Below are 24,890 nucleotides of genomic sequence, written 5' to 3' on the forward strand. Positions count from 1 at the left end.
AGGATGAAACTCTGCTGGAGGTGGGGGAAGATGTGTCAGTCACACACAAAGAACATGCTGACTTTAACGGCGCAAATCTGTATTCAAATTCAGAAACATCTCTGTAGGAGATGATTCCACGCTTATTGACACTTCTGGATCTGCAAAACAATTATAACAATAAGGGAAAAATAGAGAAAAATAGTAGGGGATATTGTGAGTATCTATTTATAATATAGAGCTACAGTGTTGGTAAAAAAGAAATACTTTCATCCATAATATAATTTCCCTTTCAAATACACCACTATCCTGTCCTGAAAAGCACTAAAAAAATAGACTTTGACCGACTGCTACACTAATGGACATAATAGTTCATGGTAAGTCATCCTTTCTCCATTGCCCTCCTACGTCACTGTGCATGTGGAGGACTTGGGCGGCTGCTCCAGAATGGATTCACGCCGCAGGTCATCGGGCAAAGTAGCGTTTGATCCCCAGACTGTGAGCTCGCCGTAGATCCCTGTCTCAATCATCTCTTCCTGCCAGGGGATAGACATGTTCCCCGAGGCAAACTCATCAAAAAACACCTTGTCCTTGTCTTCCACCTGCACGCCTTTGACCGTTGAGAAGGCCCCGACAGCGTCTATGTCCTTGGCATAAACCGTCTTGGAGTCCGGCACGAAAGGCGGTGGAAGGATCCCTGATGAGACACACAACAAAGCACTGTATTCTGTGATTTATCATTTAATCTTCTATTAAATACTCTCTCTATCATGATCTAAGTCCCCCAGCCTGATAGTAAAAGCTTTAAGATGCCACAAACAGCTCATCACCCTCAATGTTTTTTTTTTGAGCACCCTGCATATTGATTTGAGTCAGAAAGGATTGTGTGAATAAAAACACACAACAAAAAAACAATAACTCACAGGAGGAGTGTGCAGTTTAGCAGAGGGGCTTCATCAGGGGCATTACAGAATGGGTCAAAATACACTACAAGGTAGTTGAATTTTTTGTCAATTACCAAGTCAAGAAGTATCTTGTGAAAAAGCTCAAACCTAACAAACTGTGGCAGAAAATGTTGTGTTCATGGACAGTAGGACCTCAGCTCTCAAAGTAAGAAACTGCTGAATCATAAAATATGATTTCAGGGCCTTTAACACCTCAGTCAACATTGCTAATAAAGTGTATATGTTTACAAGTACATGTGATCAAGGAAACCATAACATGTCCCATTAATAAAAGGTTAAATTCAGAAAAAAAGGTTAAAAATGTAATCACATACTGTAGCAACAAAATACGTAAGCAGTCCAAAATAATGGAAAACTTTCAAAGACTTACTTTGTAAGGGGAAAATAAATAAAATGGTGTGTGCTAGTGTAGCATTATGTAAACAGACCAAAGTCTGTGACTCCATATTTGTTTCTGCAGTACTCACACCTGCGTTGAGTTTCCTCCAGTTGATCTGGCTGAAGAAGGGATGCGTCCTGAGCTCGTCACACGTTGCGTTCCTGAAGCCGAGCCTGTGGCCGACTTCTTTGTGCAGCAGACCTTCACAGATGGAGCGGCCGCTCTCACTGAACTGCTCCGGATAGGTTACCTGATCATTCAGTACCCGCTTCTTCAACACCTTGTTCTCCACCTTCAAGCGGTACCAAGAGCAGTACTAAGTTGTATTTCTTATTTAAAACTAAATTAGTCACTTAAGTAAAAAAAAATACAAAAGGTTCAATCAGAAAAATATACAAATAATTAAAGGTGAAGTAAGCGGTTTATTTATGTTAACATAAGTGTAAAATCGCTCTTTATTCATGCAGTGATCACTTAGCCTACATAATGTGCGCGTTTCATAAAGCCGATCTCTCAGTCAGCTGCTTTGTGTAATCGGCAAATAAACTTATTTTAGTATCCCAAATTTTTTATCCAATTAGAAGAGAGAACGCCACAAAACGCCAATCGTCTCACTCATAATATTACATACACTCCATGGTCTCACTGCCGGTGCACGCCAGAGCAACAGATGGGTGAATGTGTATGCGCCTACAATGGCGGAGCAGGTAAAAATCCTTCCCTACGTCTGTTTTGATGGTTTTTATCATGTTTTATCACACTTATGGATCTGAGATGATGCTAGATAACTTATTGCTTGAAGACCGCAGTGCATTAATGTGGTGACGTAGGGATGAGCGAGGGGACTGCTAACTGCAGTAACTGACAGGAAGTTAGCTAAAAGAACCATTCCGCTTAAAGCACCTTTAAGTATAAAAATGAAAAGCAATCAATTCAGAAAAATCTTTACAAAAACAACCATAAAAACAACACAACAATTTTTAAAATAATTTAAATTTTAAAAAGGAAAATCAGCAAATCCTCACTTTGAATACGCTGAAACCACAAAATGTTGTTTAATTTGTACAAAAAATGTCTTATAGTTGCCAATTAATCATCCAATATGTCATTTGACTCATTTAAGAAATTGATTGACTTTTTTAAAGTATTGAGTCTTTATATATATGTTTTGTTTGTATACATTTAAAAGAGGTAACCAAAACATGTTAAAGGCAAAAAACTCTACTTTTGTTTTGCCTCTATTAAAGTAAATGTACTTCCAGCTACCAGCAACTAATTTTGATACGTTAAGTGCATTTAGCATTTCATACCTGTGAAGTTTTACCGGTACTGAAGTAAAACTATAATGTCATAGTTTTAAAGAGTCATTTTTGCTAATTTTACTGTTTTTTTAAAAAGACAATCACTTCTTTTAAGTGTGGTTTAACAACAGTATCAGTATCAGGCCACAAGTGGGCATAGTTGAGCAATTGAATATTAAATAAAACAGTTCCTGTTTTATTACAGAGGTTTAGAAAAAGTTTAATTTTAAACATCACACAACAGAAAAAGGTAAGTGCTTAGAAAATGGAGCCTAAGAAAGCACACAAAAAAAGAAGAAGAAGAAAAAAAACAGCTCAAAACATGAATTAGGAGAATAGAAAAGCTCATGCACAGTGTTATACCTTCTCTCCTCGGGTCCTGAAGGGGCCTTTGGCGGCCATAAACTCATACAGGGTGACCCCCAGAGAGAAATAATCAACAGAGAAGTCATAGTCCTCTCCTCTCAGCAGCTCTGGAGCCATGAAACCTGCAGGTGACAGAAGAGAGGTCATATTTTCAATGGCAAAGAAAAATGTACTTATTAAATTTCAAATTTTACAATTTCATACACATAAATGATACAAATAAACATATATCAATCGCAAATAATTAACATACAGTTCAAAGTCAATAGAAAATTAATACAAATTCAATGTAAAATAATTCAGATACAGCAGGTACATGGTGGCGGTGGTCGATTGTTTAAACTGCTTAATAGATCTAACATAAAAAAGACTACTTTTTTATATATGTATGCATACAGTATACTGTGTTCGTATCATATATTTAAGCTGACATAAGCATGGATTACATTTTAATGCAGACACTTTCTCTATGTATACATAATACTCTATTACAATTAAGTGGGAGGACGGTTTCTGTCCAGTCATTCAGGTTAAACTGATTGAAAAGGCATTGACAGCTGTACATCCTGTACGCACTGCAGCATGTGGTGTACCTTGGAGCAAGCTTAATGTTATGTATTCATGACAGAGTGACAATGATAAATACTGTCTTCTGTGGTTTTGTTTTGTAAACCAATCTTAGGCTAAGGTACTACTACCACCATGTAATTGTCAGTTTCTTTGGTCCGTACCTGGAGTTCCAGCATAGCCCTTGGTTTTGAGCTGATCCTCAGCCAGCTCCACAGCCAGACCAAGGTCAGAGATACGGACGTTACCTGTGAGAACAAACACCAGGGCAATGTCAAGAGCTATGCACGTCACAGATGGGAATTTTGACCCCCATATTGCGTCTCTGACTCGTTCACCTGCAGTAGGGTGATAACTGGAAGAAAGAAGTCCTTTGTGCCAGAAGTCCTTTGTGCCAGGAGTACCGTGGTGTGTGTGTGTGTGTGTGTGTGTGTGTGTGTGTGTGTGTGCGCGCGTGCGTGCGTGTGAAAAAGACAAATTAATAGATCTAGTTGGGGGTTTGTATGTAATTGTTTTAAAGGAATAGTTCGACATTTTGGGAAATACACTTATTAGCTTTTCTTGCACTAACATGTAAGACGAGCCGAGACAGTTAGCTGAGCGAATGTTAGCATATAGTAGACTGGGGCAAACAGCAGAAAGTGACCCTCTAAAACTACAGCTTGTCATTTCAATTGTACACTTAGATTTGTGTTACATATATTTTACATAAGATATAAAATTATATATATATATAAATATATTAAATGTTAACTCATTAGCGTTTTGAGTTGCTTAGTAGTAAAAAAATGTTTTACCCTGCGACGGAGCTAAAGGCTAGCCCAGTGGTTCTCAATTATTTTCTGTCATGCCCCCCCAAGGGGACAGAAATGTTTTTGCGCCCCCCTAAATTGAAATACTATTTAGAACAGGGGTGTCCAAACTTTTTTCACTGAGGGCCACATACAGAAAAATCTACGAAGGGCCGGGCCACTTTGCAAAAATAACACATTTATCAGGACATGTAGCTGCTCTGATGTTTAGTTTCATAGTGTCTTCGTAAATTGTAATCCTTCTTCACGGTAACACTTTCCTTGCACATTAAACAGACACATTTCCCCTCTTGCTTATATGCCAATGATACATCCAGTGTTTTCTGCCTTTGCGTCCAATATCCAGCAGGGTGAAAATAGTATCCAGCCGAGGTCTCGACCCTCCCAGGGGGGTCCGGGGGTATGCCCCCCCGGGAGATTTTTTTACGTTTTTAAAGTGAAATGCATGAATCTGGTGCACTTTGAGAGGGAAATTAAGTTTTAAGTATTAATTTTGTATGAAAAAAAAATGGAGACACTGTGTCAGATGAATTAGAAGCTATTGGAGAAGGACATAGATTTTCCATAATAATATTAATTTAAAATAAAATATTATGCAGGGTCCTCTGGGATGGGCTCTTTTTCTTTTATGGGACATATTTCTCTGTAATATAATGAGTGCATTTAAATTATTTAAAAATTAAAAGCGCCATATTACATTATATTTTTAAAATGTGCCACAGGCCAATCAATCAGTGTTTGACACCCCTGCACTAGTGGGTTAACTAAGAAATGCAAAAAAAAAAAAAAAAAATTTTTTTTTTTTTTTTTTTTTTAAAGGGCCATATTACATTATATTCTTAAAATCGGCCGCGGGCCAATAAAAAGCGGGCCGCGGGCCGCAGTTGGCCCGCGGGCCGTAGTTTGGACACCCCTGATTTAGAACTTCCTAATGTTTATTTATTTATTTATCTGTACAAAACCACTGTATGAGTTTCTTGCATGAGCATTCTGCATACAATCACCTTATTACCAAATTAGATACAAAAATTAGCTGAGATAACTTGTGCAGCAAAAAAATTCAAGGTTCAGTTTATTAGCTCAATTTGTAACAATTAAACAAGACTGCTCAGTCTGTGTGAATCTCAGGACAGAGAAACAAGAGCAAATGATTCACTGAGGTTTGCATTTCATTCAAAACAAATTTAAAATGTAAATATAGTTAAGGTGGTGTTTTTTTATTATTATAGGCCAATATGCCTTCTGTGATGCGATAACCAATAATTCATTAATGTTATTATTAGTCTACTTGCTTGATTTATTTTTAAACAGCCTACAGAGACACTTGGAGACACATGTGGACATTTATTTACTGCAAATCGCGGCCTTTCGCGCGGATATGACCATACACAAGCACACATCGCTCTTGCTAGCACTTGAAAAAAAGAAAAAAAAATGTTTTTTTTTTTTGTTTTTTTTTGGCCAGTTGGAGCGCCCCACCATTTGAGAAGCACTGGGCTAGCCTGTTTCCAGTCTTGATCATATGTCCATGGTCTTGATGCTAACGTTAGGCCAAGCTAACGGTCTCCTGGCTCAAACTTCATATGACAGATGTGACAGACAAAAATAAGAGTGGTATCAATCCTTACATCTAAATAAATGTTAATAAGAACATTTCCTGAAATCCCAATGTGTTGTCTTTATTCAATATTATAACAGTCCATGAATTTGACATCAGTCAGTAATCTTCTGTTATTTATTATCGTACTCCGACAGAGCAACATGGTTTCCTGAATGTATGAATTGACTCAAAAGGGGGAAACAAGTTGCATTCTTCCAGTTAGTTTCAACTGAGTAACCATTAGCACAACTACTGTGAAGGGTATTCTTCAAAAAAGGGGGGATCAAACACAAAAGACCATAAGAAATCTTTACTTTTTTTCACACCAGTGTCTGACCTTGATTATCCAGCAGCACATTCTCTGGTTTGAGGTCTCTGTAGATGATTCTCTTCTTGTGGAGGTGCTCAAGGCCCTGGATGATCTGAGCTGCGTAGAAGCAGGCACGGGACTCCTCCAGCCCCGGGTTGTCCTCGTCCACATTGTAAATGTGATACCTGAGAGGTATAGAGAGGAGTGTGCAGGATTAAGACATTCAGAAAACCCATTGTGTTCCAAGTCAGTGTTCCTTTATTGGTTGAGGTAAGATCTCCTCTTCAGCTAAATAACTTTTTTTAAACACATGGGATCAGCAGGAGAATGCATCAACACCATTAAACCATAAAAGTGGACATTTTAGGATACATGTTCTGGTTATAATTGGTAGCCTACTTTTACTTTTGAAAAATTTAAGTATACAGTATTTTGCTGTTAATACTTAGGCCTACATACTCTAGCCTAGTTCAGTATTTCTAGTGGTAGGTATATTTTCAAAGAGTGGTGATGTTTCTTTTACTTAAGTAAAGAATCTGAATACTTATTCTGCAGCTGTCTACACAACATATAAATCAATGCATAGCCTGATCCCAATATTCCAATATTAATTTGTATATCTGGTTGCAAGTGTGTAAATTGGATCCAGTTTGGCAGGGCCTTAGAGAATATAGGATCAAAGGAAGAGATTGAAATATTCACGTGGGACATAATGATCAAACCTTAGGTCTCCTCCATTCATGAGGGTCATGACGAGACACAACTCTGTTTTAGACTGGAAAGCATACGCCAACGTGACGATGAACCTGCTGTGCACTCGAGCCAGGATCCTCTTCTCCACCATCGCCCCCTACAGGATAGTAAGGGACAGCAGTGTTAACAGCCCACAAAACATGCCTGTCCGTACATTTAGATCATTTATTTGCACAATCTACACCCTCTCCTCCTGTCTCAATCAGCTCCCTCCAAACAAAAATAAGATTGTCCCTTTCACTCACTCCACCCCCTGGTCCACTGTTCCTCTCTTTCACCTCAAATCCAAGGGCCGCCAATTTGAATGGCTTGCAAATAGAACAGGTCTCACTATCAGAATCAGAATCAGAATCAGATCAGAATCAGAATCAGAATCAGAAGTCTTTATTTGCCATGACATGTCAAACATGTTTGGAATTTGTTTTGGTACAGTGGAGTTTACAACAGGACAGGTGCAAGACAGGACAAGACAGTGCAAACCAACATAATATAGTGCAAAATTAGTAAATAGTAAATAATATAATAAATAAAGAAGTGCCAAGAGATCAAGTGATTGGGTACGACAGACCATAGGTCACTGAGTGGGGAGACAGGTCAGGGGAGGGGGGGGAGGGGTTAAATTGCACTACTGACAAAGATGCCTACAAACAACACCAACAGCTCTACAAAGATGCTCTCAACAGCACACCCTCCTCCTACTACTCCTCTGTCATACAATCAGGCAGCAACAACCCCAAAACTCTGTTTTCCACCATAATCAAACTTCTCAGACATATGGACACCATCTCCAACTCCTTCACTGTCAGTAAATGCATCTCCTTTCTCTCACACCGCCAAACAAAAATCGCCATTATACACAGCCAACTGACCAACGCCTCCACCACCACTGTCACTTCTCCAGAACCTCCACCATCCCATCCTGACATTCACCCACTCTCCTACTTCACTGATATCACCCGAGCAGACCTATCTCTGCCATACTCACTGGCATGAAAACTTCTACCTGCATCCTGGACACCATCCCCTCCACCCTAGCCATGGCCTGTCTCCGCTCACTCTTGCCCCTCATCACCTCAGTTATAAACTCCTCCAGTTAAAATCCCACCTTGACTGCAGTAACCTCTACAAACCTTTTTAATCCGGCTTCCGCTCCAGACACAGCACCCACAACAGCTCTTTTAAGCGTCACAAATTGCATTTTTCTCTCTGCTGACCCTGGTTCCCTCTCCATCCTCATCCTACTTGAGCTCAGTGCCGCCTTCAATATCATCAACCACTCCATCCTCATCTCCTCCCTCGAGTCCTCACTTGGCATCACTGGCACCGTTCTTACCTGGTTCATATCCCATCTCTCTGACAGACACCAATTTGTTACAGTCAACAACTGCAAATTCCCCTCTTCCCCACTCACTCATGGTGTCCCCCAGGGCTCTGTACTTGGTCCCCAAAATCCTCCCACTCCCACAAATCCTCCACCAACATGGCCTCCCTGATACTCCCATGACACTCAGATCTACTTCTTCACCAAGACCATCTCTGCAGCCACCCATTGCACCCTCACCACACACTAAGAAATCCTTGTACCTAAAAGGGTACACATGCTTTGTTCCCCCAGTGGTAACTTAGCAGGGTACAACACTGTACCTTAAGCATTGGTACATATTTGTACCTTCTTGTATGTACCTCTAAAGAACATTCCTGTAACCCTAGTGACAATAATGTACCCATTGGAAACGTACAGTGAAAATTAGAATTCTGCAAGTTTTCTGCATTTCATATGAAGTAAAGCAGTTATCGCCTCACTGTCTTTGTTTGGACGATTATATCTGTAACCATGGCCAATCAGACAACAGATTAAATAAATTAGTCTATTCTGATCTAAAGATTACTGCTTTACTTAATATGAAATGCAAAAAACTTGCAGAATTCACATTTTCACTGTACCTTTCCAATGGGTACATTACAGACAAGAAGGTACAAATATGTACCAATGTCTAAGGTACAGTGTTGTACCCTACTAAGGTACCACTGGGGGGACAAAGCATTTGTACCCTTTTAGGACCATTCCTGTACCTCGATTTCTTAGTGTGCACTTGCCTCACTGATTCCAAAACTTGGATGCAACACAACTTCTTTAAATTAAATTGAAATAAATCGGAAATCCATCATCAACTCCCTCATCTGCTCCACCCAGGACTTCCCTATTGATGGATCTATTGTCAACCCCTCCACTCTCGGCCGCTACCGGTACCATCCTTGACCCCACCCTCTCATTCATCCCCCATGCAAACCATATTACCAAAACATCCTTCTTCCATCTAAGGAACATTACTTGTCTCCGTCCCCCCCTTTTAGTACAGCGGATAAGCATAACAATTGTGCACTTTTTGAGAAAAGCATGAAATTTCTAACATAGTTAGTACATGCCATAAGGTGTATTTTAAGATGTGGAGGGAAGTCAGATTTTGCCCGTGACGGCCGTGAGACGCCAAATCCAAGATGGCCGACATTCCGCTGGGTATAATGGTTAAACTCTCATAATTTTGGAACCATACAATGTAATAAAACATATAAGATGTCATTTCCAACTAAAGTGGACATGCCCAATCATTTGGTGACACTTTTGAGATCACCAGTGTTTGAGGAAACATATTTAGGTCAAGATCAAGGTAAGAATTTACCAAATTTTGTCCGTAAATGCGAACTTTTGCCAGGTGGTGGCGCTACAGCAAATCTCTTAGGGTTACCAAAATCAACGTGGTTGGTCCTGTACATGTCATGAAGCTTCACAGAAAATGTGACATGATTCCCATTAAAACTGTTTGAGTTATCAAGGTCACAAGGACAGCCCACGTTATCGATGATCTGCCTCTCAGTTGTTGTCATAGTAACAAACCCTGACACCCAAGCAGCCAACTGCTGTCAACCGCCGGCATCAGAAAACTCAACTGTTTGAGAAAGACATTGGACCAGCACTCTTGATGGCCTGTCATCATGACAGCGATGCTATGCACCTAATGCGGGCAGCACAGGTTGTGCGCAAAGAGATCTTTGACTCAAAATTCTGCTTTGATGGGACATTCCAGTCTAACTGCCAGCAGGAGGCTGTGCCAGCATCCCTTTTGGCTCTAGTCAACATGATACTTGGTGGGGCAAACATCAAGCATCAGACTCAGCTGGTCCATACAACCACCACACAACCTGCCTTAGCAATCTCACAATTAATGGTGTTTAACAGTGTGAAGAATGCACGGCATGTGGATTCACCAAGCTCAGTACGTCACTGCCGCAGCCAAGAAACTCCCCTCCCACTCTATCTGTCCCTTAAGATACATGCAGTTACAAGAAGCAGAGGGCTCATTGTCACACTGTTCAATCTGGGATTGTGTGTTTCCTATGACAGGCTGTTGCAAGTCTCATCAGACATTGCAAATGGTGTATGCCAGCGCTTTAAGTTGGAAGATGTAGTGTGCCCACCCAAGTTGCGTAATGGACTTTTCACAACAGCAGCAGTGGACAACATTGATCACAATCCAAGTTCTGCAACAGCCAAAGATTCTTTCCATGGCACTGGAATCTCACTAATGCAGCATCCATCACACACAAATGGAGGAACTGATCGTGGTGTATTAGTGATTCATCAGGGTGGCTCTTCCACAAAATCAGTGACACCTCTGCCATCAGCCTACACATTTGTGCCACCAGCTGCCTTCAAGACAAAAGACTTCAATGCCCCTAATGTACAAGGTCCTGTGAGACCTTCTGACCTCCTGGTTACTGCAGCTGCTAAAGAAGATGACTATGCATGGCTCAACAAAGTCAAAACAGCTGTTGAAAACTCTACCATGGATGGCATGATATCGTGGTCTGCTTATCACGCTGACACACACCAAGCAGTCAGTCCACCTGCAGCAATCAACTCACTACTTCCTCTGTTTCTTGATAACGCACACTCAGTGGCAATGGTGTGTCACTCAATGGACATTGTAAGAGCGGCAGTTCAGAATGTGAACCCAGGTCAGATTCCTGTCCTTGCTGCTGATCAACCTCTGTATGCACTTGCTAAGGAAATTCAGTGGACCTGGCCAGCCACTCACGGAGAGGATCACTTTGTGATCATGTTTGGTGGTCTACACATTGAGATGGCCACTTTGAAGTTGCTGGGAGACTGGCTAGAAGACAGTGGCTGGACAAATGCATTGGTACAGGCTGGTATTGCAAGTTCGGGAACATCAAAGTCCTTTATAAATGTCGGCCATGTCACCAAGACCCGCCATGCACACCAGGTCACAGCTGCAAGCCTGTATACACTTTTACAACAAGCCTACACCAAAGAATGCACATCTGATGATATTGATGAAATACAATCTGATAGTCTGCCTTTTGAGGAGTGGTGCATACAGCGAGCAAAGACCACTGTTCACTTTGACTACTGGCTTAAGACCCTGTCGTTGGAGCTTCTCATGCTGCGTTACATCAGATCACTTCGAGAAGGTAACTTCCAGCTCTATGTGGAGTCCCTTACGCAGATCATGCCCTGGATGTTCTCCCTCGATCACACACACTACTCTAGATGGCTTTCTGTACACATCCGTGACATGATAACTCTTGCCAAAAAACATCCTGATGTCCTAGCAGAATTCACATCTGGAAATTCCGTAGTGCACAAAACCTGCAACCAATTCTCTGGCATGGCACTTGACCAGTGTCACGAGCAGAACAATGCAAAGGCGAAAGGTTCTGGTGGGGCTATTGGACTGACTGGCAATCCAGGAGCACTCCGACGCTGGATGGTAGCCGGGCCAGAAATCGCCAGGATCACATCAGAATTTGAGCAGCAAACAGTAAAGCAGCAACATGGTGCTAGTGGCACTGGACACCATCACCATGATCATACACCCGGAGTACAAGCTGCCTTCTTGAAGGAAGTTAAGGCACTCGTGAATGTGCTGGAAGAGATGGGGAATCCATTCTTAGAACAGAGCCACGACAAGTCATTGACACAAGGGACATCATGGACCCCCAAGTAGCTGAAACTGTGAGAAGGATTGAGACCCTTGGTGAGGAGCAGTATACAAAGTTTGTGACAGATAGGCTAGAACAGCGTACAACACTGGTCACACAAACAATTCCGAAGAACAAACTGCCACTGTTCAGTAGGCCACCAGTCAAAATGATGTCAAAACAGAAGGCACAACTTGCAGCTCTAAAAAGTGATTGTGGTCTTTTTTCTCGGCTGTACATCTCCTGCCAAACACGAGATGGAGATATTGAAAATTTCTTCTCCCATGAAAACCAGGCAGCCCCACCAGCTCTGTCAACTGGAGGAAAACTCCGCATTGGGGTTAAAGCCGATTTACTTTGCTGCCTGGAATCAGACCTGCTTCAAAATAAATGTGTGCCTGTGGCAGATGCAACAATTTTCGATGGTGCAGTTGTGGTTCAAATGTTAAATCCTGGAACATCAAGGACATTTAAAGAATATGGAGAAAGAATATTTGCACCATACATCTCTGCTCATCTGGTAAAAAGCAGTCGCATCGACCTCGTCTGGGATGTATACCTACCTGCCAGCCTGAAAGCCTCAACCAGACAGAAGAGGGGAAAGGGCACAAGGAAAAGGGTGGCTCCTTCTACTGTCATGCCAAAGAACTAGAGGGACTTCCTTCGATGTGATGAGAACAAAAGTGAATTGTTCACATTCCTCACACATGAAGTGATCAACCTTCCTCTAGCAGAAGGCAAGGAACTATATGCGACAGACGGAAGTGGAGTCCTCTGCTCTCCTGCTGAGTCGGACTCTGCCTACTTAGCCCCATGTTCACAAGAGGAGGCCGACACTCGCCTACTTCTGCATGTGGCAGATGCTGTTCAAAAGGGGTGTAAGGAGGTGACCATACGCACAGTAGATACTGACGTTGTGGTACTGGCTGTGGCTTCATTCAGAAAGATAGCTCCTGATGAGCTGTGGGTGGCCTTCGGGGTTGGATCAAGCTTTCGCTACATAGCCGTTCATGAAATTGTCAACACAATGAATCCAACCCAGTGTCTGACTCTTCCAGTATTCCACGCTTTCACCGGATGTGACACTGTATCCGCTTTCGCAGGTAGAGGGAAGAAAACGGCCTGGGAAACATGGAAATCTTTCCCCGAGGTGAATGATGCTTTCACCGAATTACTCAGTATGCAAAATGAGGCTAGTCAAAAATCAATGAAACACCTTGAACGATTTGTAGTGCTGATGTACGACCGAACTAGCGAGCGCATGGATGTCAATGATGCTAGGAAAAGGCTTTTCACACAAAAGTCTAGAAATCTAGAGAACATTCCTCCAACACAGGCAGCACATTAAACGTGCATGCTACCAGGCTAACTGTTGGAACCAGGCATTGGTCCTGAATCCAGAGATGCCAGACCCATCTGACTGGGGCTGGACAAAGGAAACCACTGGATGGCAGCTGCTTTGGACCACCCTTCCTGAAGCATCAAAGTCATGCCATGAATTAATCTGCTGTCGGTGTGAGAAAGGATGCACTGGACGATGCAAGTGTGCCAAAACTGGACTCAAGTGCACTGCACTGTGCTACTGTTCTGGAGACTGTTAGCTGTCCTGCTAAACAGTAGCTTAGTATAAGTAGAAGTGGTGAATCAGCAGAGCTTAATTTAGCTGTTCACTGTTTTGTAAAGTAAATAGGGGAAGGTGGGGTGATTTGTGCATTTTGGAAGTTGCAAAACCCCTTGTTTCTAGAAAACCGTGGAAGAAATTGGAAATGTGACCACATATTTAAGAAGAGCCATCCATTTGACTCATCCTGTAAAGAAGGGAGACACAAGGAATAAGATATAAGCACATTTAAGCTCAAAAAACTGTGTTTTGCCTTTCAAAGTAAAATTTCCATGATCAAGGTTTTTTGATTATTGTGTCTGAACAATTATAGACACGTTTGAAAACATTTGACACATGTTTTAGTGCTTTGGTATGCTACACTTTGAGTCTATATAGTTAGCACAATGTCAACCCTAAATTGCTGCATCATGCCTATTATCCAAAATTCTGGGGATGGGGTGATTTGTGCGCAAGGGCCTGGGTGAGTTATAAGTAAGTAAGTAAGTAAAATGTATTTATAAAAGCACATTTATGACAGTTTGCACTGTCCAAAGTGCTGTACATAGTGCATTCAGTGGGTAAACAATGAAGGTAAAATAACAATAACCAAAATAAAAGACGTAAAGCCCATACATCCACATAAACACAGATAGTAGTGCAGAGGTAAGTAAGTAGTGCAGAGGTTAATGGGGAGGAAACACCAGGGTGTACATATGGGTTTTGAGCCTTGATTTAAAGGCAGAAATGTAGGGGGAATCACATTTGTCAGGTGGCAGTTGGTTCCACAAGCACGGAGCAACTAGTGCAAAGTACATTTCTGAGAGTTGTGCCAGTGGCATGGCTGTATACGCTGGTCACCAAAAGAAAGTGATAGTCTACAGTAGCTCAGGAGAGAGTGACATCTCAATTCCACTTAACGACACCACTGATGAGAGTTCAGATGGCCAGAAAGATGATGATGGTGACTTTGTCATTGTGACACAATGACGCACAAATCACCCCACTACGTGGGGTGATTTGTGCGACAAGACAACTTTTTTTCCGAAAGCTATATTTCTTAAACAGTTTATTCCAGATCCAAAGTTTTTATTGCCAGGGATGCACAACATCCTGAAATATATGTACATATTTGAGTTGGAGACATAACTGTCAAGGCCTCACTTTAAAATCACTTTGATTAAAAAGTTGCACAAATCACCCCACCTTCCCCTACTTTTATACGTACATCTCTGTTTGCTTCTTAATTTGTGGAAATAACTTATTTTAGGTTGTGTTCTCCAACCCCAAGATTAGGGCATAACAGTAAGATTTTTTTCTTCAATCATTTTTATGAAGTATTAGACCATGGTTGTTCACTTATCATTATCATTTCTTAAAAGGGCAAGAAAATGATTTCCCTATTATATATCTCAACCAGTGTAGCAATTTAAATTAAAGGTTCCAAACTGAAAGGCAGATCATCGATAACGTGGGCTGTCCTTGTGACCTTGATAACTCAAACAGTTTTAATGGGAATCATGTCACATTTTCTGTGAAGCTTCATGACATGTACAGGACCAACCACGTTGATTTTGGTAACCCTAAGAGATTTGCTGTAGCGCCACCACCTGGCAAAAGTTTGCATTTACGGACAAAATCGGTTAATTCTTACCTTGACCTTGACCTAAATATGTTTCCTCAAACACTGGTGATCTCAAAAGTGTCACCAAATGATTGGGCATGTCCACTTTAGTTGGAAATGACATCTTATATGTTTTATTACATTGTATGGTTCCAAAATTATGAGAGTTTGAACATTATACCCAGCGGAATGTCGGCCATCTTGGATTTGGCGTCTCACGGCCGTCACAGGCAAAATCTGACTTCCCTCCACATCTTAAAATACACCTTATGGTATGTACTAACTATGTTAGAAATTCCATGCTTTTCTCAAAAAGTGCACAATTGTTATTCAAATGTGAGCTTATCCGCTGTACTATTTCACTCTCAGCCGCCAAAACTCTGGTCAACGCATTCATTTCATCCCAACCTGATAACTATAACTCCATCCTATATGGCTCATCAAACTACATCCTAAATAAACGGCAATATTCAGAATTCTGCCACCCTTATGCTCCCTTCCACCTGCCTCTAACCACATCACCCTTGTCCTCCAAGACATCTACTTAATCATCAAATACCAGATTTATTTCAAAATACTTCCTCAACTACCTGGCCCTTCCCTACCTTTCTGACCTTCTCCACAGCCGTACCCTTACCCGTCGCCTCAGGTCCACTGATGCCAACCTCCTCCATCCTTTCAGGACCAGGTAAAGTAAAGCTCCGGACCTGGGGAGACAGAGCCTTTGCTGCAGCCGCCCTCTCCCTCTGGAACGCCCTCCCCAACCAAATCCGAAATACCAACATGCTTTCACCCTTCAAAACAGCCCTCAAAGGGGCGCCCTTAGCTCAGTTGGTAGGGTGTCCCCCCCATGGGCCTCGGCCAGCAGCGGACCCGGGTTCTATTCCAGCCCGCGGTCGTTCTCTGCATGTCACTCCCCTCTCTGCCCCATTTCAACTCTGTCTCTACACTATCAATAAAGCATAAAAATGCAAAAAATAAATAAAAAAAACGCCCTCAAAAAGCACCTTTCCACCCTTGCTTTTAACCTCTAACATTTTTTATATAATATATATAATATAAATCTGATGTAATAAATGACCTTGAAATCATCTTGTGTAAATGTTCTAGCTTATCAAATAAATACTAAGCCACATCCAAGCAGTTCCACTGCACTACAAGGCATTTAGATTCCTTTTTAATAAACTCTTTCTTTGCATTTATTACTATTAAAAGTCATTGAGTCGTAGAACAATATAATTAAGCGGGTATTTGGCTTGTACATTAAAACAAGTGTTGCATATAATGTGACATGACATGTAGTTTCAGCACTCTGCTCTAAGAGGGTGTCATATGATGGTTGGAAGCTCTACAATTCACATTGTGTGTGGGCAAATATATTTCCAAATGAGATACACAATTGCATTAAAACAAAGCTCGTTTGTCCACAACCAAAAAGTAGGCTTATTCAAAGCCAACCAGCATATTGTGGTGTAGCAAAATTAGTGTAAAGAAAATACTGTCTAGAGAGTTAAACAGAACGGATATTTTAAACATTTTGTTTAATCTAGCTACTCCAAATATAAACATGGAACTTTATAAGGGGATCAAAATGTTCTAATGCTAGAGGAATTCATTTATATAAGCCAAATCACATGCCTGCGGTAAGGCTCCATCCAAGTTGTTTAGAAGGGAGGATTACACACTTGGTAGCATGTGTTGCATCTACAGAAATTCACTCTCTCTCTCTCTCTCTCTGATGAGGTAGGACTTGTTGTATCATCCAGTTCCTCACCTCATAGCCTTTTCTCTTCTTCAGCCTCCTCTTGTTGAGCTTTTTGCAGGCGTACAGTTTCCCTGTGGCCTTCATCTGACAGGCAGACACTTCCCCAAAGCCCCCTTTCCCTAACACACGGAACTCCAGGAACCAGTCCTCTCCCACGGGCTGCATCTCTAACCACTTCCACTGAAGAAACCTTTTTAGATACATGTTCTCCAGGAAGAAAGTGTATGGCCCTTCCTTGAGAAAGTCCATCACGTTGTCCATGGTCTCATTGAAAAGATCATCCCCGGCCTCTTGTTGTTTCTCTTTGACCTTTGTGATAATGTTCTCTGGCAGGAAGGGGCAGAAATACTTGGCACCAGGCCCCATGTACCGGGACAAGATCTTGCTTGCTTTCTTGACTCGTTCTTCTTCTTCCGCCATGTTGTATTCCTCAATATCCTTCCACAGGCGGCAGGGTCCTTTATACTCATTGTTGGAGTCCAAATAGTCCTGAAAGAGACGTTTGCCAATGGGCTGCTCCACACAGACTGTGTTGTAGCACAGGTCTAACGTCTCCCACAGGCCCTCGCAAACCGTGATGTGGGGCAGCTTTAGGAGCAAGCGGTACTTCTTGTCTCGGCTAGATGCGGGGTTGTTAGTGCCATCCACGCTCCCACGGGCTGAGATATAGGCAGAGTTGGCCACCACCGTCGTCAGGCCACCAATATCCATGGTGACACAGGTGAAAAAGTATGGAGAGCAAGATGCAGCAAAAGCAACAGGGGATTAATATCTGGAAATTAGTGCCAAGAGTGCTAATTTCCAGATAAGAATGTGGATTTCCTCTTCCTTCAGGGTTTCAGATGCAGAGAATATCATCCATTGACTGTCTGCCACAGGGTTTCCCTCAACGAGCCTATCTCTAAACCCTTCTCTCCCTCTCACACATGATGCAGATCCACCTGACTCATCACCTTCATCCCCCAAAGGGATTTATCCACACTGTATGTAATGCTGATCCTGTGCTAACCCCTCAATAGAAAGAGTGAAGCAAGGATGGCAAGGATGGCAAGGATGTAGGAACTATGATGGATAGGAGAGACAAAGAGGGGAAACGAGAGGGAGAGGAGGGAAAACTGTAGCATGCATGAAGTGGGATATTAATGAGAACAATGCAGAGAGGTGGGGTGGATGTGGCTAAGTTAGAGAAGTCGTCCACTGATTGCAGGGTTGCCGGTTCGATCCCCACCTCTTGCCCCATGTAGAAGTGTCCCTGGGCAAGACTTTGGACACCAAATTGCTCCTGATGGTTAGCTTGCACCCTGTGTGTAGTAGTGTGTGTGGGAATGGGTGAATGAGACTATGTAAAGCACTTGGGAAAATAATACGTGAGGTGAAGTCCATTTAGAAAGTTCCTCATGCAGAGTCCTGGTCTTAGACTTTTTTGGTCTTACTACAATGACCCTTTACCAGAAGGAAACATTCATTCATTCGTAAACCCTGCAACTAGCAAAACTGCTACGTGTAAATAGATAAATATGCCAAACATTAATTGGTTCCAACTCATTCAATTTGATTGTTTTTTTCTTTTAATCACTGTAAATCAAATACATTTCCATTTTCGGCAGTTGGTGGGATGAAACATGTCAATTGTAGATATCTCCCTTGGCTCTGCAAACTTTTTTTATTTTCACTTAATTCAGTGTTGAATTATTAACACTGATCTAATTTGGGATAGCAATGCTACAGTAGACCTATGCAAGCTTTAGATTTTCTATAATTACTTCTTTAGGAAAAGTAAGCTTCATTATTCTGAGCCTAAATTGGGTTTTTTGCAGGTACCGAACCCTGTTTTTTACATTTCAGCGTGCCGATTGTATGCAGTCATTCACCTTGACTGCCATCATTACTAATCAAGCTTCCTGGCTGTTCAAGGTGATCCTGAGGTTTCTCTTAGGAGTAAAGGACGTTGTTGCAGTATAAGGAAATTCACCTGTTTCTACGTTACAGGCCTACCCCAGCCTCCCTACCGGAAGCAAGCCCAACCTTATCTTAGACTTATAAATAGTGAATCAGAGATAACACACACATCACACTGTGGAGTGAATTTGAGCTTCTACTCTAAAAGAGAATGAGACAGGCGACAAAGAAGCATAACTGTTTGTATCTTGAGTGAGGGAGAGAAGTATTGAAGTAAAAAGGTAGAGTTGAGTAAAGGACAGAAACAGTTTGTAGTGGATCCTGTTTGTCTCAGAGCTTCATCATGGCCACACTGAAGGAGAAGAGGAACTGTGGGCAGCGGTGTGAAGACTTTGGCCGTTTTGTCTGGAACTCCGAAAATGGGACGTTTATGGGGAGAACACCAGAGAAATGGGGTAGGAATTAAATAATACATGCATTAACCTCTCTCTTGCAACGTTAAGTCAAGCATGGGAATATACAGAGGGGGAGCAGAAACACCTTTTACTATACAGTCAAGTCAAGTTCATGCCACTACTCAAGGTATTATTCAAATAATTCTGTAATATTTTAGGCTGTACTGTAAGAAAATGTCCTGATAAGGGTCGTTCATTCACCACTTATGAGGGCATTCCAAATTACATTTCATAATATAACTTCAAACAACAAAACATTAAAGGCCTACTTCACCAGTGGGAATATGAAGGTGTATTGAACTCTGAGATCCTATGTAGTATAAATGTGCAAAAATTACAAGTGGGCAAATTGTAGAGTTAGACATTGAGACCATAAAACACTCTTTCTGCCTTTTCTCAGGCTAGGATGAACCGATTTCTAAAATGCTTGCACATTTATACTATATAGGATCTCAGAGTTCAATACACCTTCATATTCCCACTGGTGAAGTAGGCCTTTAAGCACTGTGAACTTCGCCAATCGGGTTTAAATTATTTTGTCCATCTGGAAAGACTGAGATTGCCCTCCAAACTAGCCAATGTCCGTCCAATTATTTAACTGAAGAATTTAAAAGATGAAAGTTAAAAGATACTTTCAGATCAATGCTCATACCCTTATGTACATCTGAGAATTATTGATCTATGGAGTTATTTCTGCTGCCCATGCTGACCCTGAAGTGACCGCCTCATACTAATGTATAATAAGCCATATTAGGTAGGTATTTACCAAAGTTATAACCTTTCTTTTTAATTTTTGTGTCTGACAATGCTTCTTTGCTGAGCTTGATTTATCACAGTACAAGAAGAAAGATTCAAATAACCCATAACTCTTTCAATGTTCGGCTGTGGCTAAGAAGGTATACGCAGTCGTACACTGATGCAGGGTTGGTGGTTCGATCCCCCGCCTCCTGTCACATGTCGAAGTCTTGCTGGGCAAGACACTGAACCCCAAATTGCTCCTGATGGTTAAATTTCAACCTGAATGGCAGCAGCTGCTATCGTTGTGTGAATGAAAACAAACTATTGAAAGTGCTTTGGAAAAAAGCGCTATATAAGTGCAGTCCATTTACCAAGAAGCGTTACTTAAGGATAAATACTATTACAAGTTAACGTATTGCTTTCAAAGTTAATGAATACATTTATGTAAAAGTAAAGAACTTGTCACACACAATGTTGTAGCTGTTTGATGTTAATATATTGTTATTGTAAGAATGTTTAATCCATAACATTCTATGTTTTAAGACCTGTTTTGTTTATAAAATGTAAACTTTATATAACTGGAAAGTATAACTGGAAAGTAAACATACTTAGTTACTAAATGCTGCACCACATACATGCTGTTGTGTTGTGTCATGTACTTCATCATCTGTCTGTGTGACTTTTGTTTGTCCTTTTTAATATCACTAGAGCCACATTTATGTTTGCAGCATGTGGACAGAGAGAGATAAGCTGTCGCTGTTGTGATAAGCAGTTTTTTATTTTCTTTTTTCAGAGTCCTTCCCCTTCTGTTTGATCTTACAATCAGATTAAATTGAGCTCATATCAACAGAGGACACCTTGACCTCAGCAAATGCAGCCACACACCTTCGTAACCACACGGAGGGGCACTGCAGCCATAAACATGTGAGTCTGACTGTGTGTTAATAAAATACATTTCTCTCCTTGACAGTGTACATCAGTCTGTATTATGTGGCCTTCTACGTGGTGATGACGGCCCTCTTTTCTCTGGCCATCTGGACGCTCATGTACACCTTGGATCCCTACGCCCCCGACTATCAAGACCGGCTACAATCTCCGGGTAACACAACAACATGAATTAGAAAGAGGAGTTAAAACAATGACAACTTAAATTAAACCTCAGTGGCTCTTAACTATCTCTCCCTTTTACCTGTCCGAATAAGGTGTAATGGTGTGGCCGGACACCTACGTCGAGGAAGCCATTGAAATCTCCTACAACACATCAGACAAGGAGTGCTGGATGAAGAATTCCAAAATCCTTCACAAGTTCCTGGAGTGTTAGTAGCCTATGCATTCATTCAGGCGACCCAACCATTTAACAAGATAAAACTTTCTTTAAATAAAGAAATCCCCCCCAAAAAAAGAGCTAAGACATCTAAATCATTCTTTGTGTCTCTCTTCTCCAGGCTACAATGACACCAAGCAGCTCGAGTGTAAAGCTAACTGCACTAAGGGACAGTACTTCATCCAGAAGACCTTCACTGCCCCTCACCACACCAAGTGGGCCTGTCCCTTCACGCAAAGCATGCTGGGACCGTGTTCAGGACTCGAGGACCCGACCTTTGGCTACAACTGCACCATGCCTTGTGTCATCATTAAGATGAACAGGGTACATTTGGAGCATGTCTCTTGCAGTACATAATACAAATTGAATCATATTAAATGGCTTTGACTGAAGGTAGGATTTCTGTCTGTCTCCGCAGATCATCGAGTTCTTGCCCTCTAATCACACTGACATGCCTCCATATGTCAACTGCACCATACTGGTGAGCAACAATTCACTGATTCCAACAGCATGTATTAGACCAGGGGTTTTCAAAATGTGAGAGAGTGAGCCCCCCCTCAGAGAACAAATTTCAGCGGATTTCAGATTTTTTTTCACCTTTTTAAAGTGAAATACATGAATCTGGTGCACTTTGAGAGGAAAATTAAGAGGCTTAATATGAGGAATTTTGTGTGAACAAATAATTTGGAGACACTGGGTCGGACGAATTAGAAGCTATTGAAGAAAGACACATGGATTTTCCATAAAAATATTAATTTAAAATAAAAAAATGTATGCAGGGTCCAGGTTGGGCCTGGTGCTCTTTTTCTTTAACAAGACCTATGTCTCTGTAATATAGTGAATGCATTTAAATGCAGTGAGAGGAACGAAGCAGAATAACTCTTGTCCAGCTATGCAGTGATGTTAATATAAAAAACACAAACTCAATTTATTTTTATTTTTTTTATTTTTTCACATATTCATCTGCGCCCCCCCTGCCATAACCCCGCGCCCCACAGTTTGAAAACCACTGTATTAGACTGTGCCGAGTACATGCTGACTTTAGTCCGACTGTGCTCTAAAAACACTTGATCCTACATTTACCATAATGCAAACATTTTCATTCATTCTATTAGTCCCATTGCCTGGTAAAAAAAACCCTTTTCATTCATTGTCGAGCACTCCAGTTTGTATCACAGACTCTCTGTTATAAATATGTAATCCGCATGCCAAAATCTTTTATCTCAGACATTACCAAGCACCTATAGGATAACGAGACACTGAATTCATAGGCAGAAGTAACTGATCTTTATGAGCAAAATTGATGCCCCATTAAATGTAATGCAATTCTGGGTCTATTTGTGCCTGTGTGTGTGTGTTTAGGATGGACAAGACAACGTGGACAAGATGGAGTATTTTCCTGAAGGGGGAATTATAGATCTCTCTTACTTCCCTTACTATGGAAAACTGGCACAGGTGAGCAAGAAAATCACACAGCCACTGTTTCATATATGGTGCATTACCCTAAATAAACCCTAATTGTCTAACTGAATTAGGCCTACCCCAAACATGAGGTCAATAACCCCCTATGTTAGTCTGGCCATGTGCAAAAAGCAAGTAAGAAATTCACATTTAATTTGTTTGTGGTGTACACTTGTGGTGCATTCCCCTCTCTTCCCCACTTCAAAATCTGTTTCTATATCTGTCAATAAAGCATATAAAAAATGCAATAAATAAATAAAAATTAAATAAAAAAATCTGCCTGCAAGGACCTTTAAATCGTAAAAACATTTTTGTTGACAAGGTAAAGATAGGCCTATACTGAGTTAATTTGATAGATTTAAAAGGTGCTGGTAGGAGGATTTTCTTTTCTTTGGACAGAGCCAGGCTAGCTGTTTCCCCACTAGTTAAGTCTTCTTAACTAACCGCTACAGCTAACAGCTAACCGGCTGCTAGCTACAGCATACAGTAATTAGAGAACAGATGGAGAGTGGTATCAATTTCCTCACATAACTCTTGTCCAGAAAGTGAATAAGCCCATTTCCCAAAATGTTAAAATGGAGTTTTATCAACATGGCTTATAAAAAAATAAAATAAATCCAACACACAACAGTAACCAACACTCTACATTACCTCCTTCCTCTTTTTTTCTTTAGCCCACCTACGTCAACCCATTGGTGGCTGTTCGGTTCAGCTTGGTCAAAGAAAAGAAAGCAAAGATCCAGTGCAGAGTGGTCTCAGACAAGATCAGCTACGAGAACTTCTACGATCCCTACGAGGGAAAAGTGGTCTTCTCCCTCAAGGCAATGAAATGAGGAAAACGCAGGAGCTCCTCAGATATCCTATAATCATATAGTACATTTTAACAACTCAAGTGTCAGTATCAAAGACAGATCAATAGTGATTTTGTATTCAACAACCTTTAAACCACTTGTTTTAATGTATTAAACTTAACCCAACAGTATAGGCCTGCATGTAAATCTGTGCTGTGTGTCGCCTAAATTTTAACGTGAAATAAAATCTATGACCCAATTTATTGTTACCTGTTGCAGGATAGCAACACTTAACTTCTATATGTATGCCTCCTCTACTCTCTCTCTCTCTCTCTCTCTCTCTCTCTCAAGACAGTTACCACAACAATCTGAGGATGTCAGAGGGAAACTACTAGATTTGAGATTTCAAAAAAGACTGCAGAGGCGTAACGTCTTAACAAATGTAACCAATGCATCTTTAGAAAAAAAAATGTTCTGAATAAAAATAAGTATTTGTCAAAGTTACCGGCTCAAGATTTTTAGTGCAACAAAAATTAAATATGAAGCTGTTGTATTCCTCTGGATATCTATTCAAGTCTGAAGAGTAATCGAGATTGGTCGGCAGCTACCGTTCGCTAATAGGATGATGATGGGGGTGAGGTTTCTCACAAAACTGCTGACTGCACTGTGTATGCGGGTTATCAGCTTACACAGTAGGCTACAAGTGCGCATGCATTTTTGCACACATACACAGACGTGTCTTCGAGATGTTTCCTTGAGAAACATAATTGTGATGCATGATACTTATACACTCAACAAAAATATAAACGTGTGATAGTGAGCACTTCTGCTTTGCTGAGATAATCCATCCCACCTCACAGGTGTGCCACATCAAGATGCTGATCTGACATCATGATTAGTGCATAGATGTGCCTTAGACTGTCCACAATAAAAGGCCACTCTGAAATGTGCATTTTTTGCTTTATTGGGGGTCTGGGGACTCAGAACCAGTCAGTATCTGGTGTGACCACCATTTGCCTCATGCAGTGCAACACATCTTCTTCGCATAGAGTTTATCAGATTGTGAATTGTGGCCTGTCCACTCCTCTTCAATGGCTGTGCGAAGTTGCTGGAGACGGCTTATGGTGGAGAAATGAACATTCAATGCACGAGCAACAGATCTGGTTGACATTCCTGCTGTCAGCATGCCAATTGCAC

The 24,890-nt window shown here is 41.2% G+C and overlaps 2 protein-coding genes across 2 annotated transcripts; one reads left to right on the top strand and one right to left on the bottom strand.

The window, feature by feature from the left end:
• Positions 1–383: 383 nt before the first annotated feature.
• Positions 384–17,739, bottom strand: grk1a (G protein-coupled receptor kinase 1 a; the record flags this gene model as incomplete). Its single annotated transcript, XM_080028597.1, has 7 exons — positions 17,035–17,739; positions 7,002–7,129; positions 6,307–6,464; positions 3,722–3,805; positions 2,988–3,112; positions 1,414–1,615; positions 384–676 (listed from the first exon to the last, which is right to left on the bottom strand). Exons 1-7 carry the CDS (start codon positions 17,734–17,736, stop codon positions 384–386), a joined length of 1,692 nt encoding a protein of 563 aa, XP_079884723.1. The 5' UTR covers positions 17,737–17,739.
• A 1,528-nt stretch (positions 17,740–19,267) lies between these two features.
• Positions 19,268–23,735, top strand: LOC307253267 (potassium-transporting ATPase subunit beta-like; the record flags this gene model as incomplete). The annotated part of the gene is made up of 7 exons (XM_080031236.1): positions 19,268–19,379; positions 21,088–21,216; positions 21,320–21,433; positions 21,563–21,765; positions 21,860–21,922; positions 22,804–22,896; positions 23,577–23,735. The coding sequence occupies 7 exons, from the start codon at positions 19,268–19,270 to the stop codon at positions 23,733–23,735; spliced, it is 873 nt and encodes a 290-aa protein (XP_079887362.1).
• Positions 23,736–24,890: the final 1,155 nt, after the last annotated feature.

The sequence above is a fragment of the Ammodytes marinus genome, assembly GCF_949987685.1.
Source record: "Ammodytes marinus genome assembly, chromosome: 1".
In the NCBI taxonomy this organism is placed as follows: domain Eukaryota; kingdom Metazoa; phylum Chordata; class Actinopteri; order Uranoscopiformes; family Ammodytidae; genus Ammodytes; species Ammodytes marinus.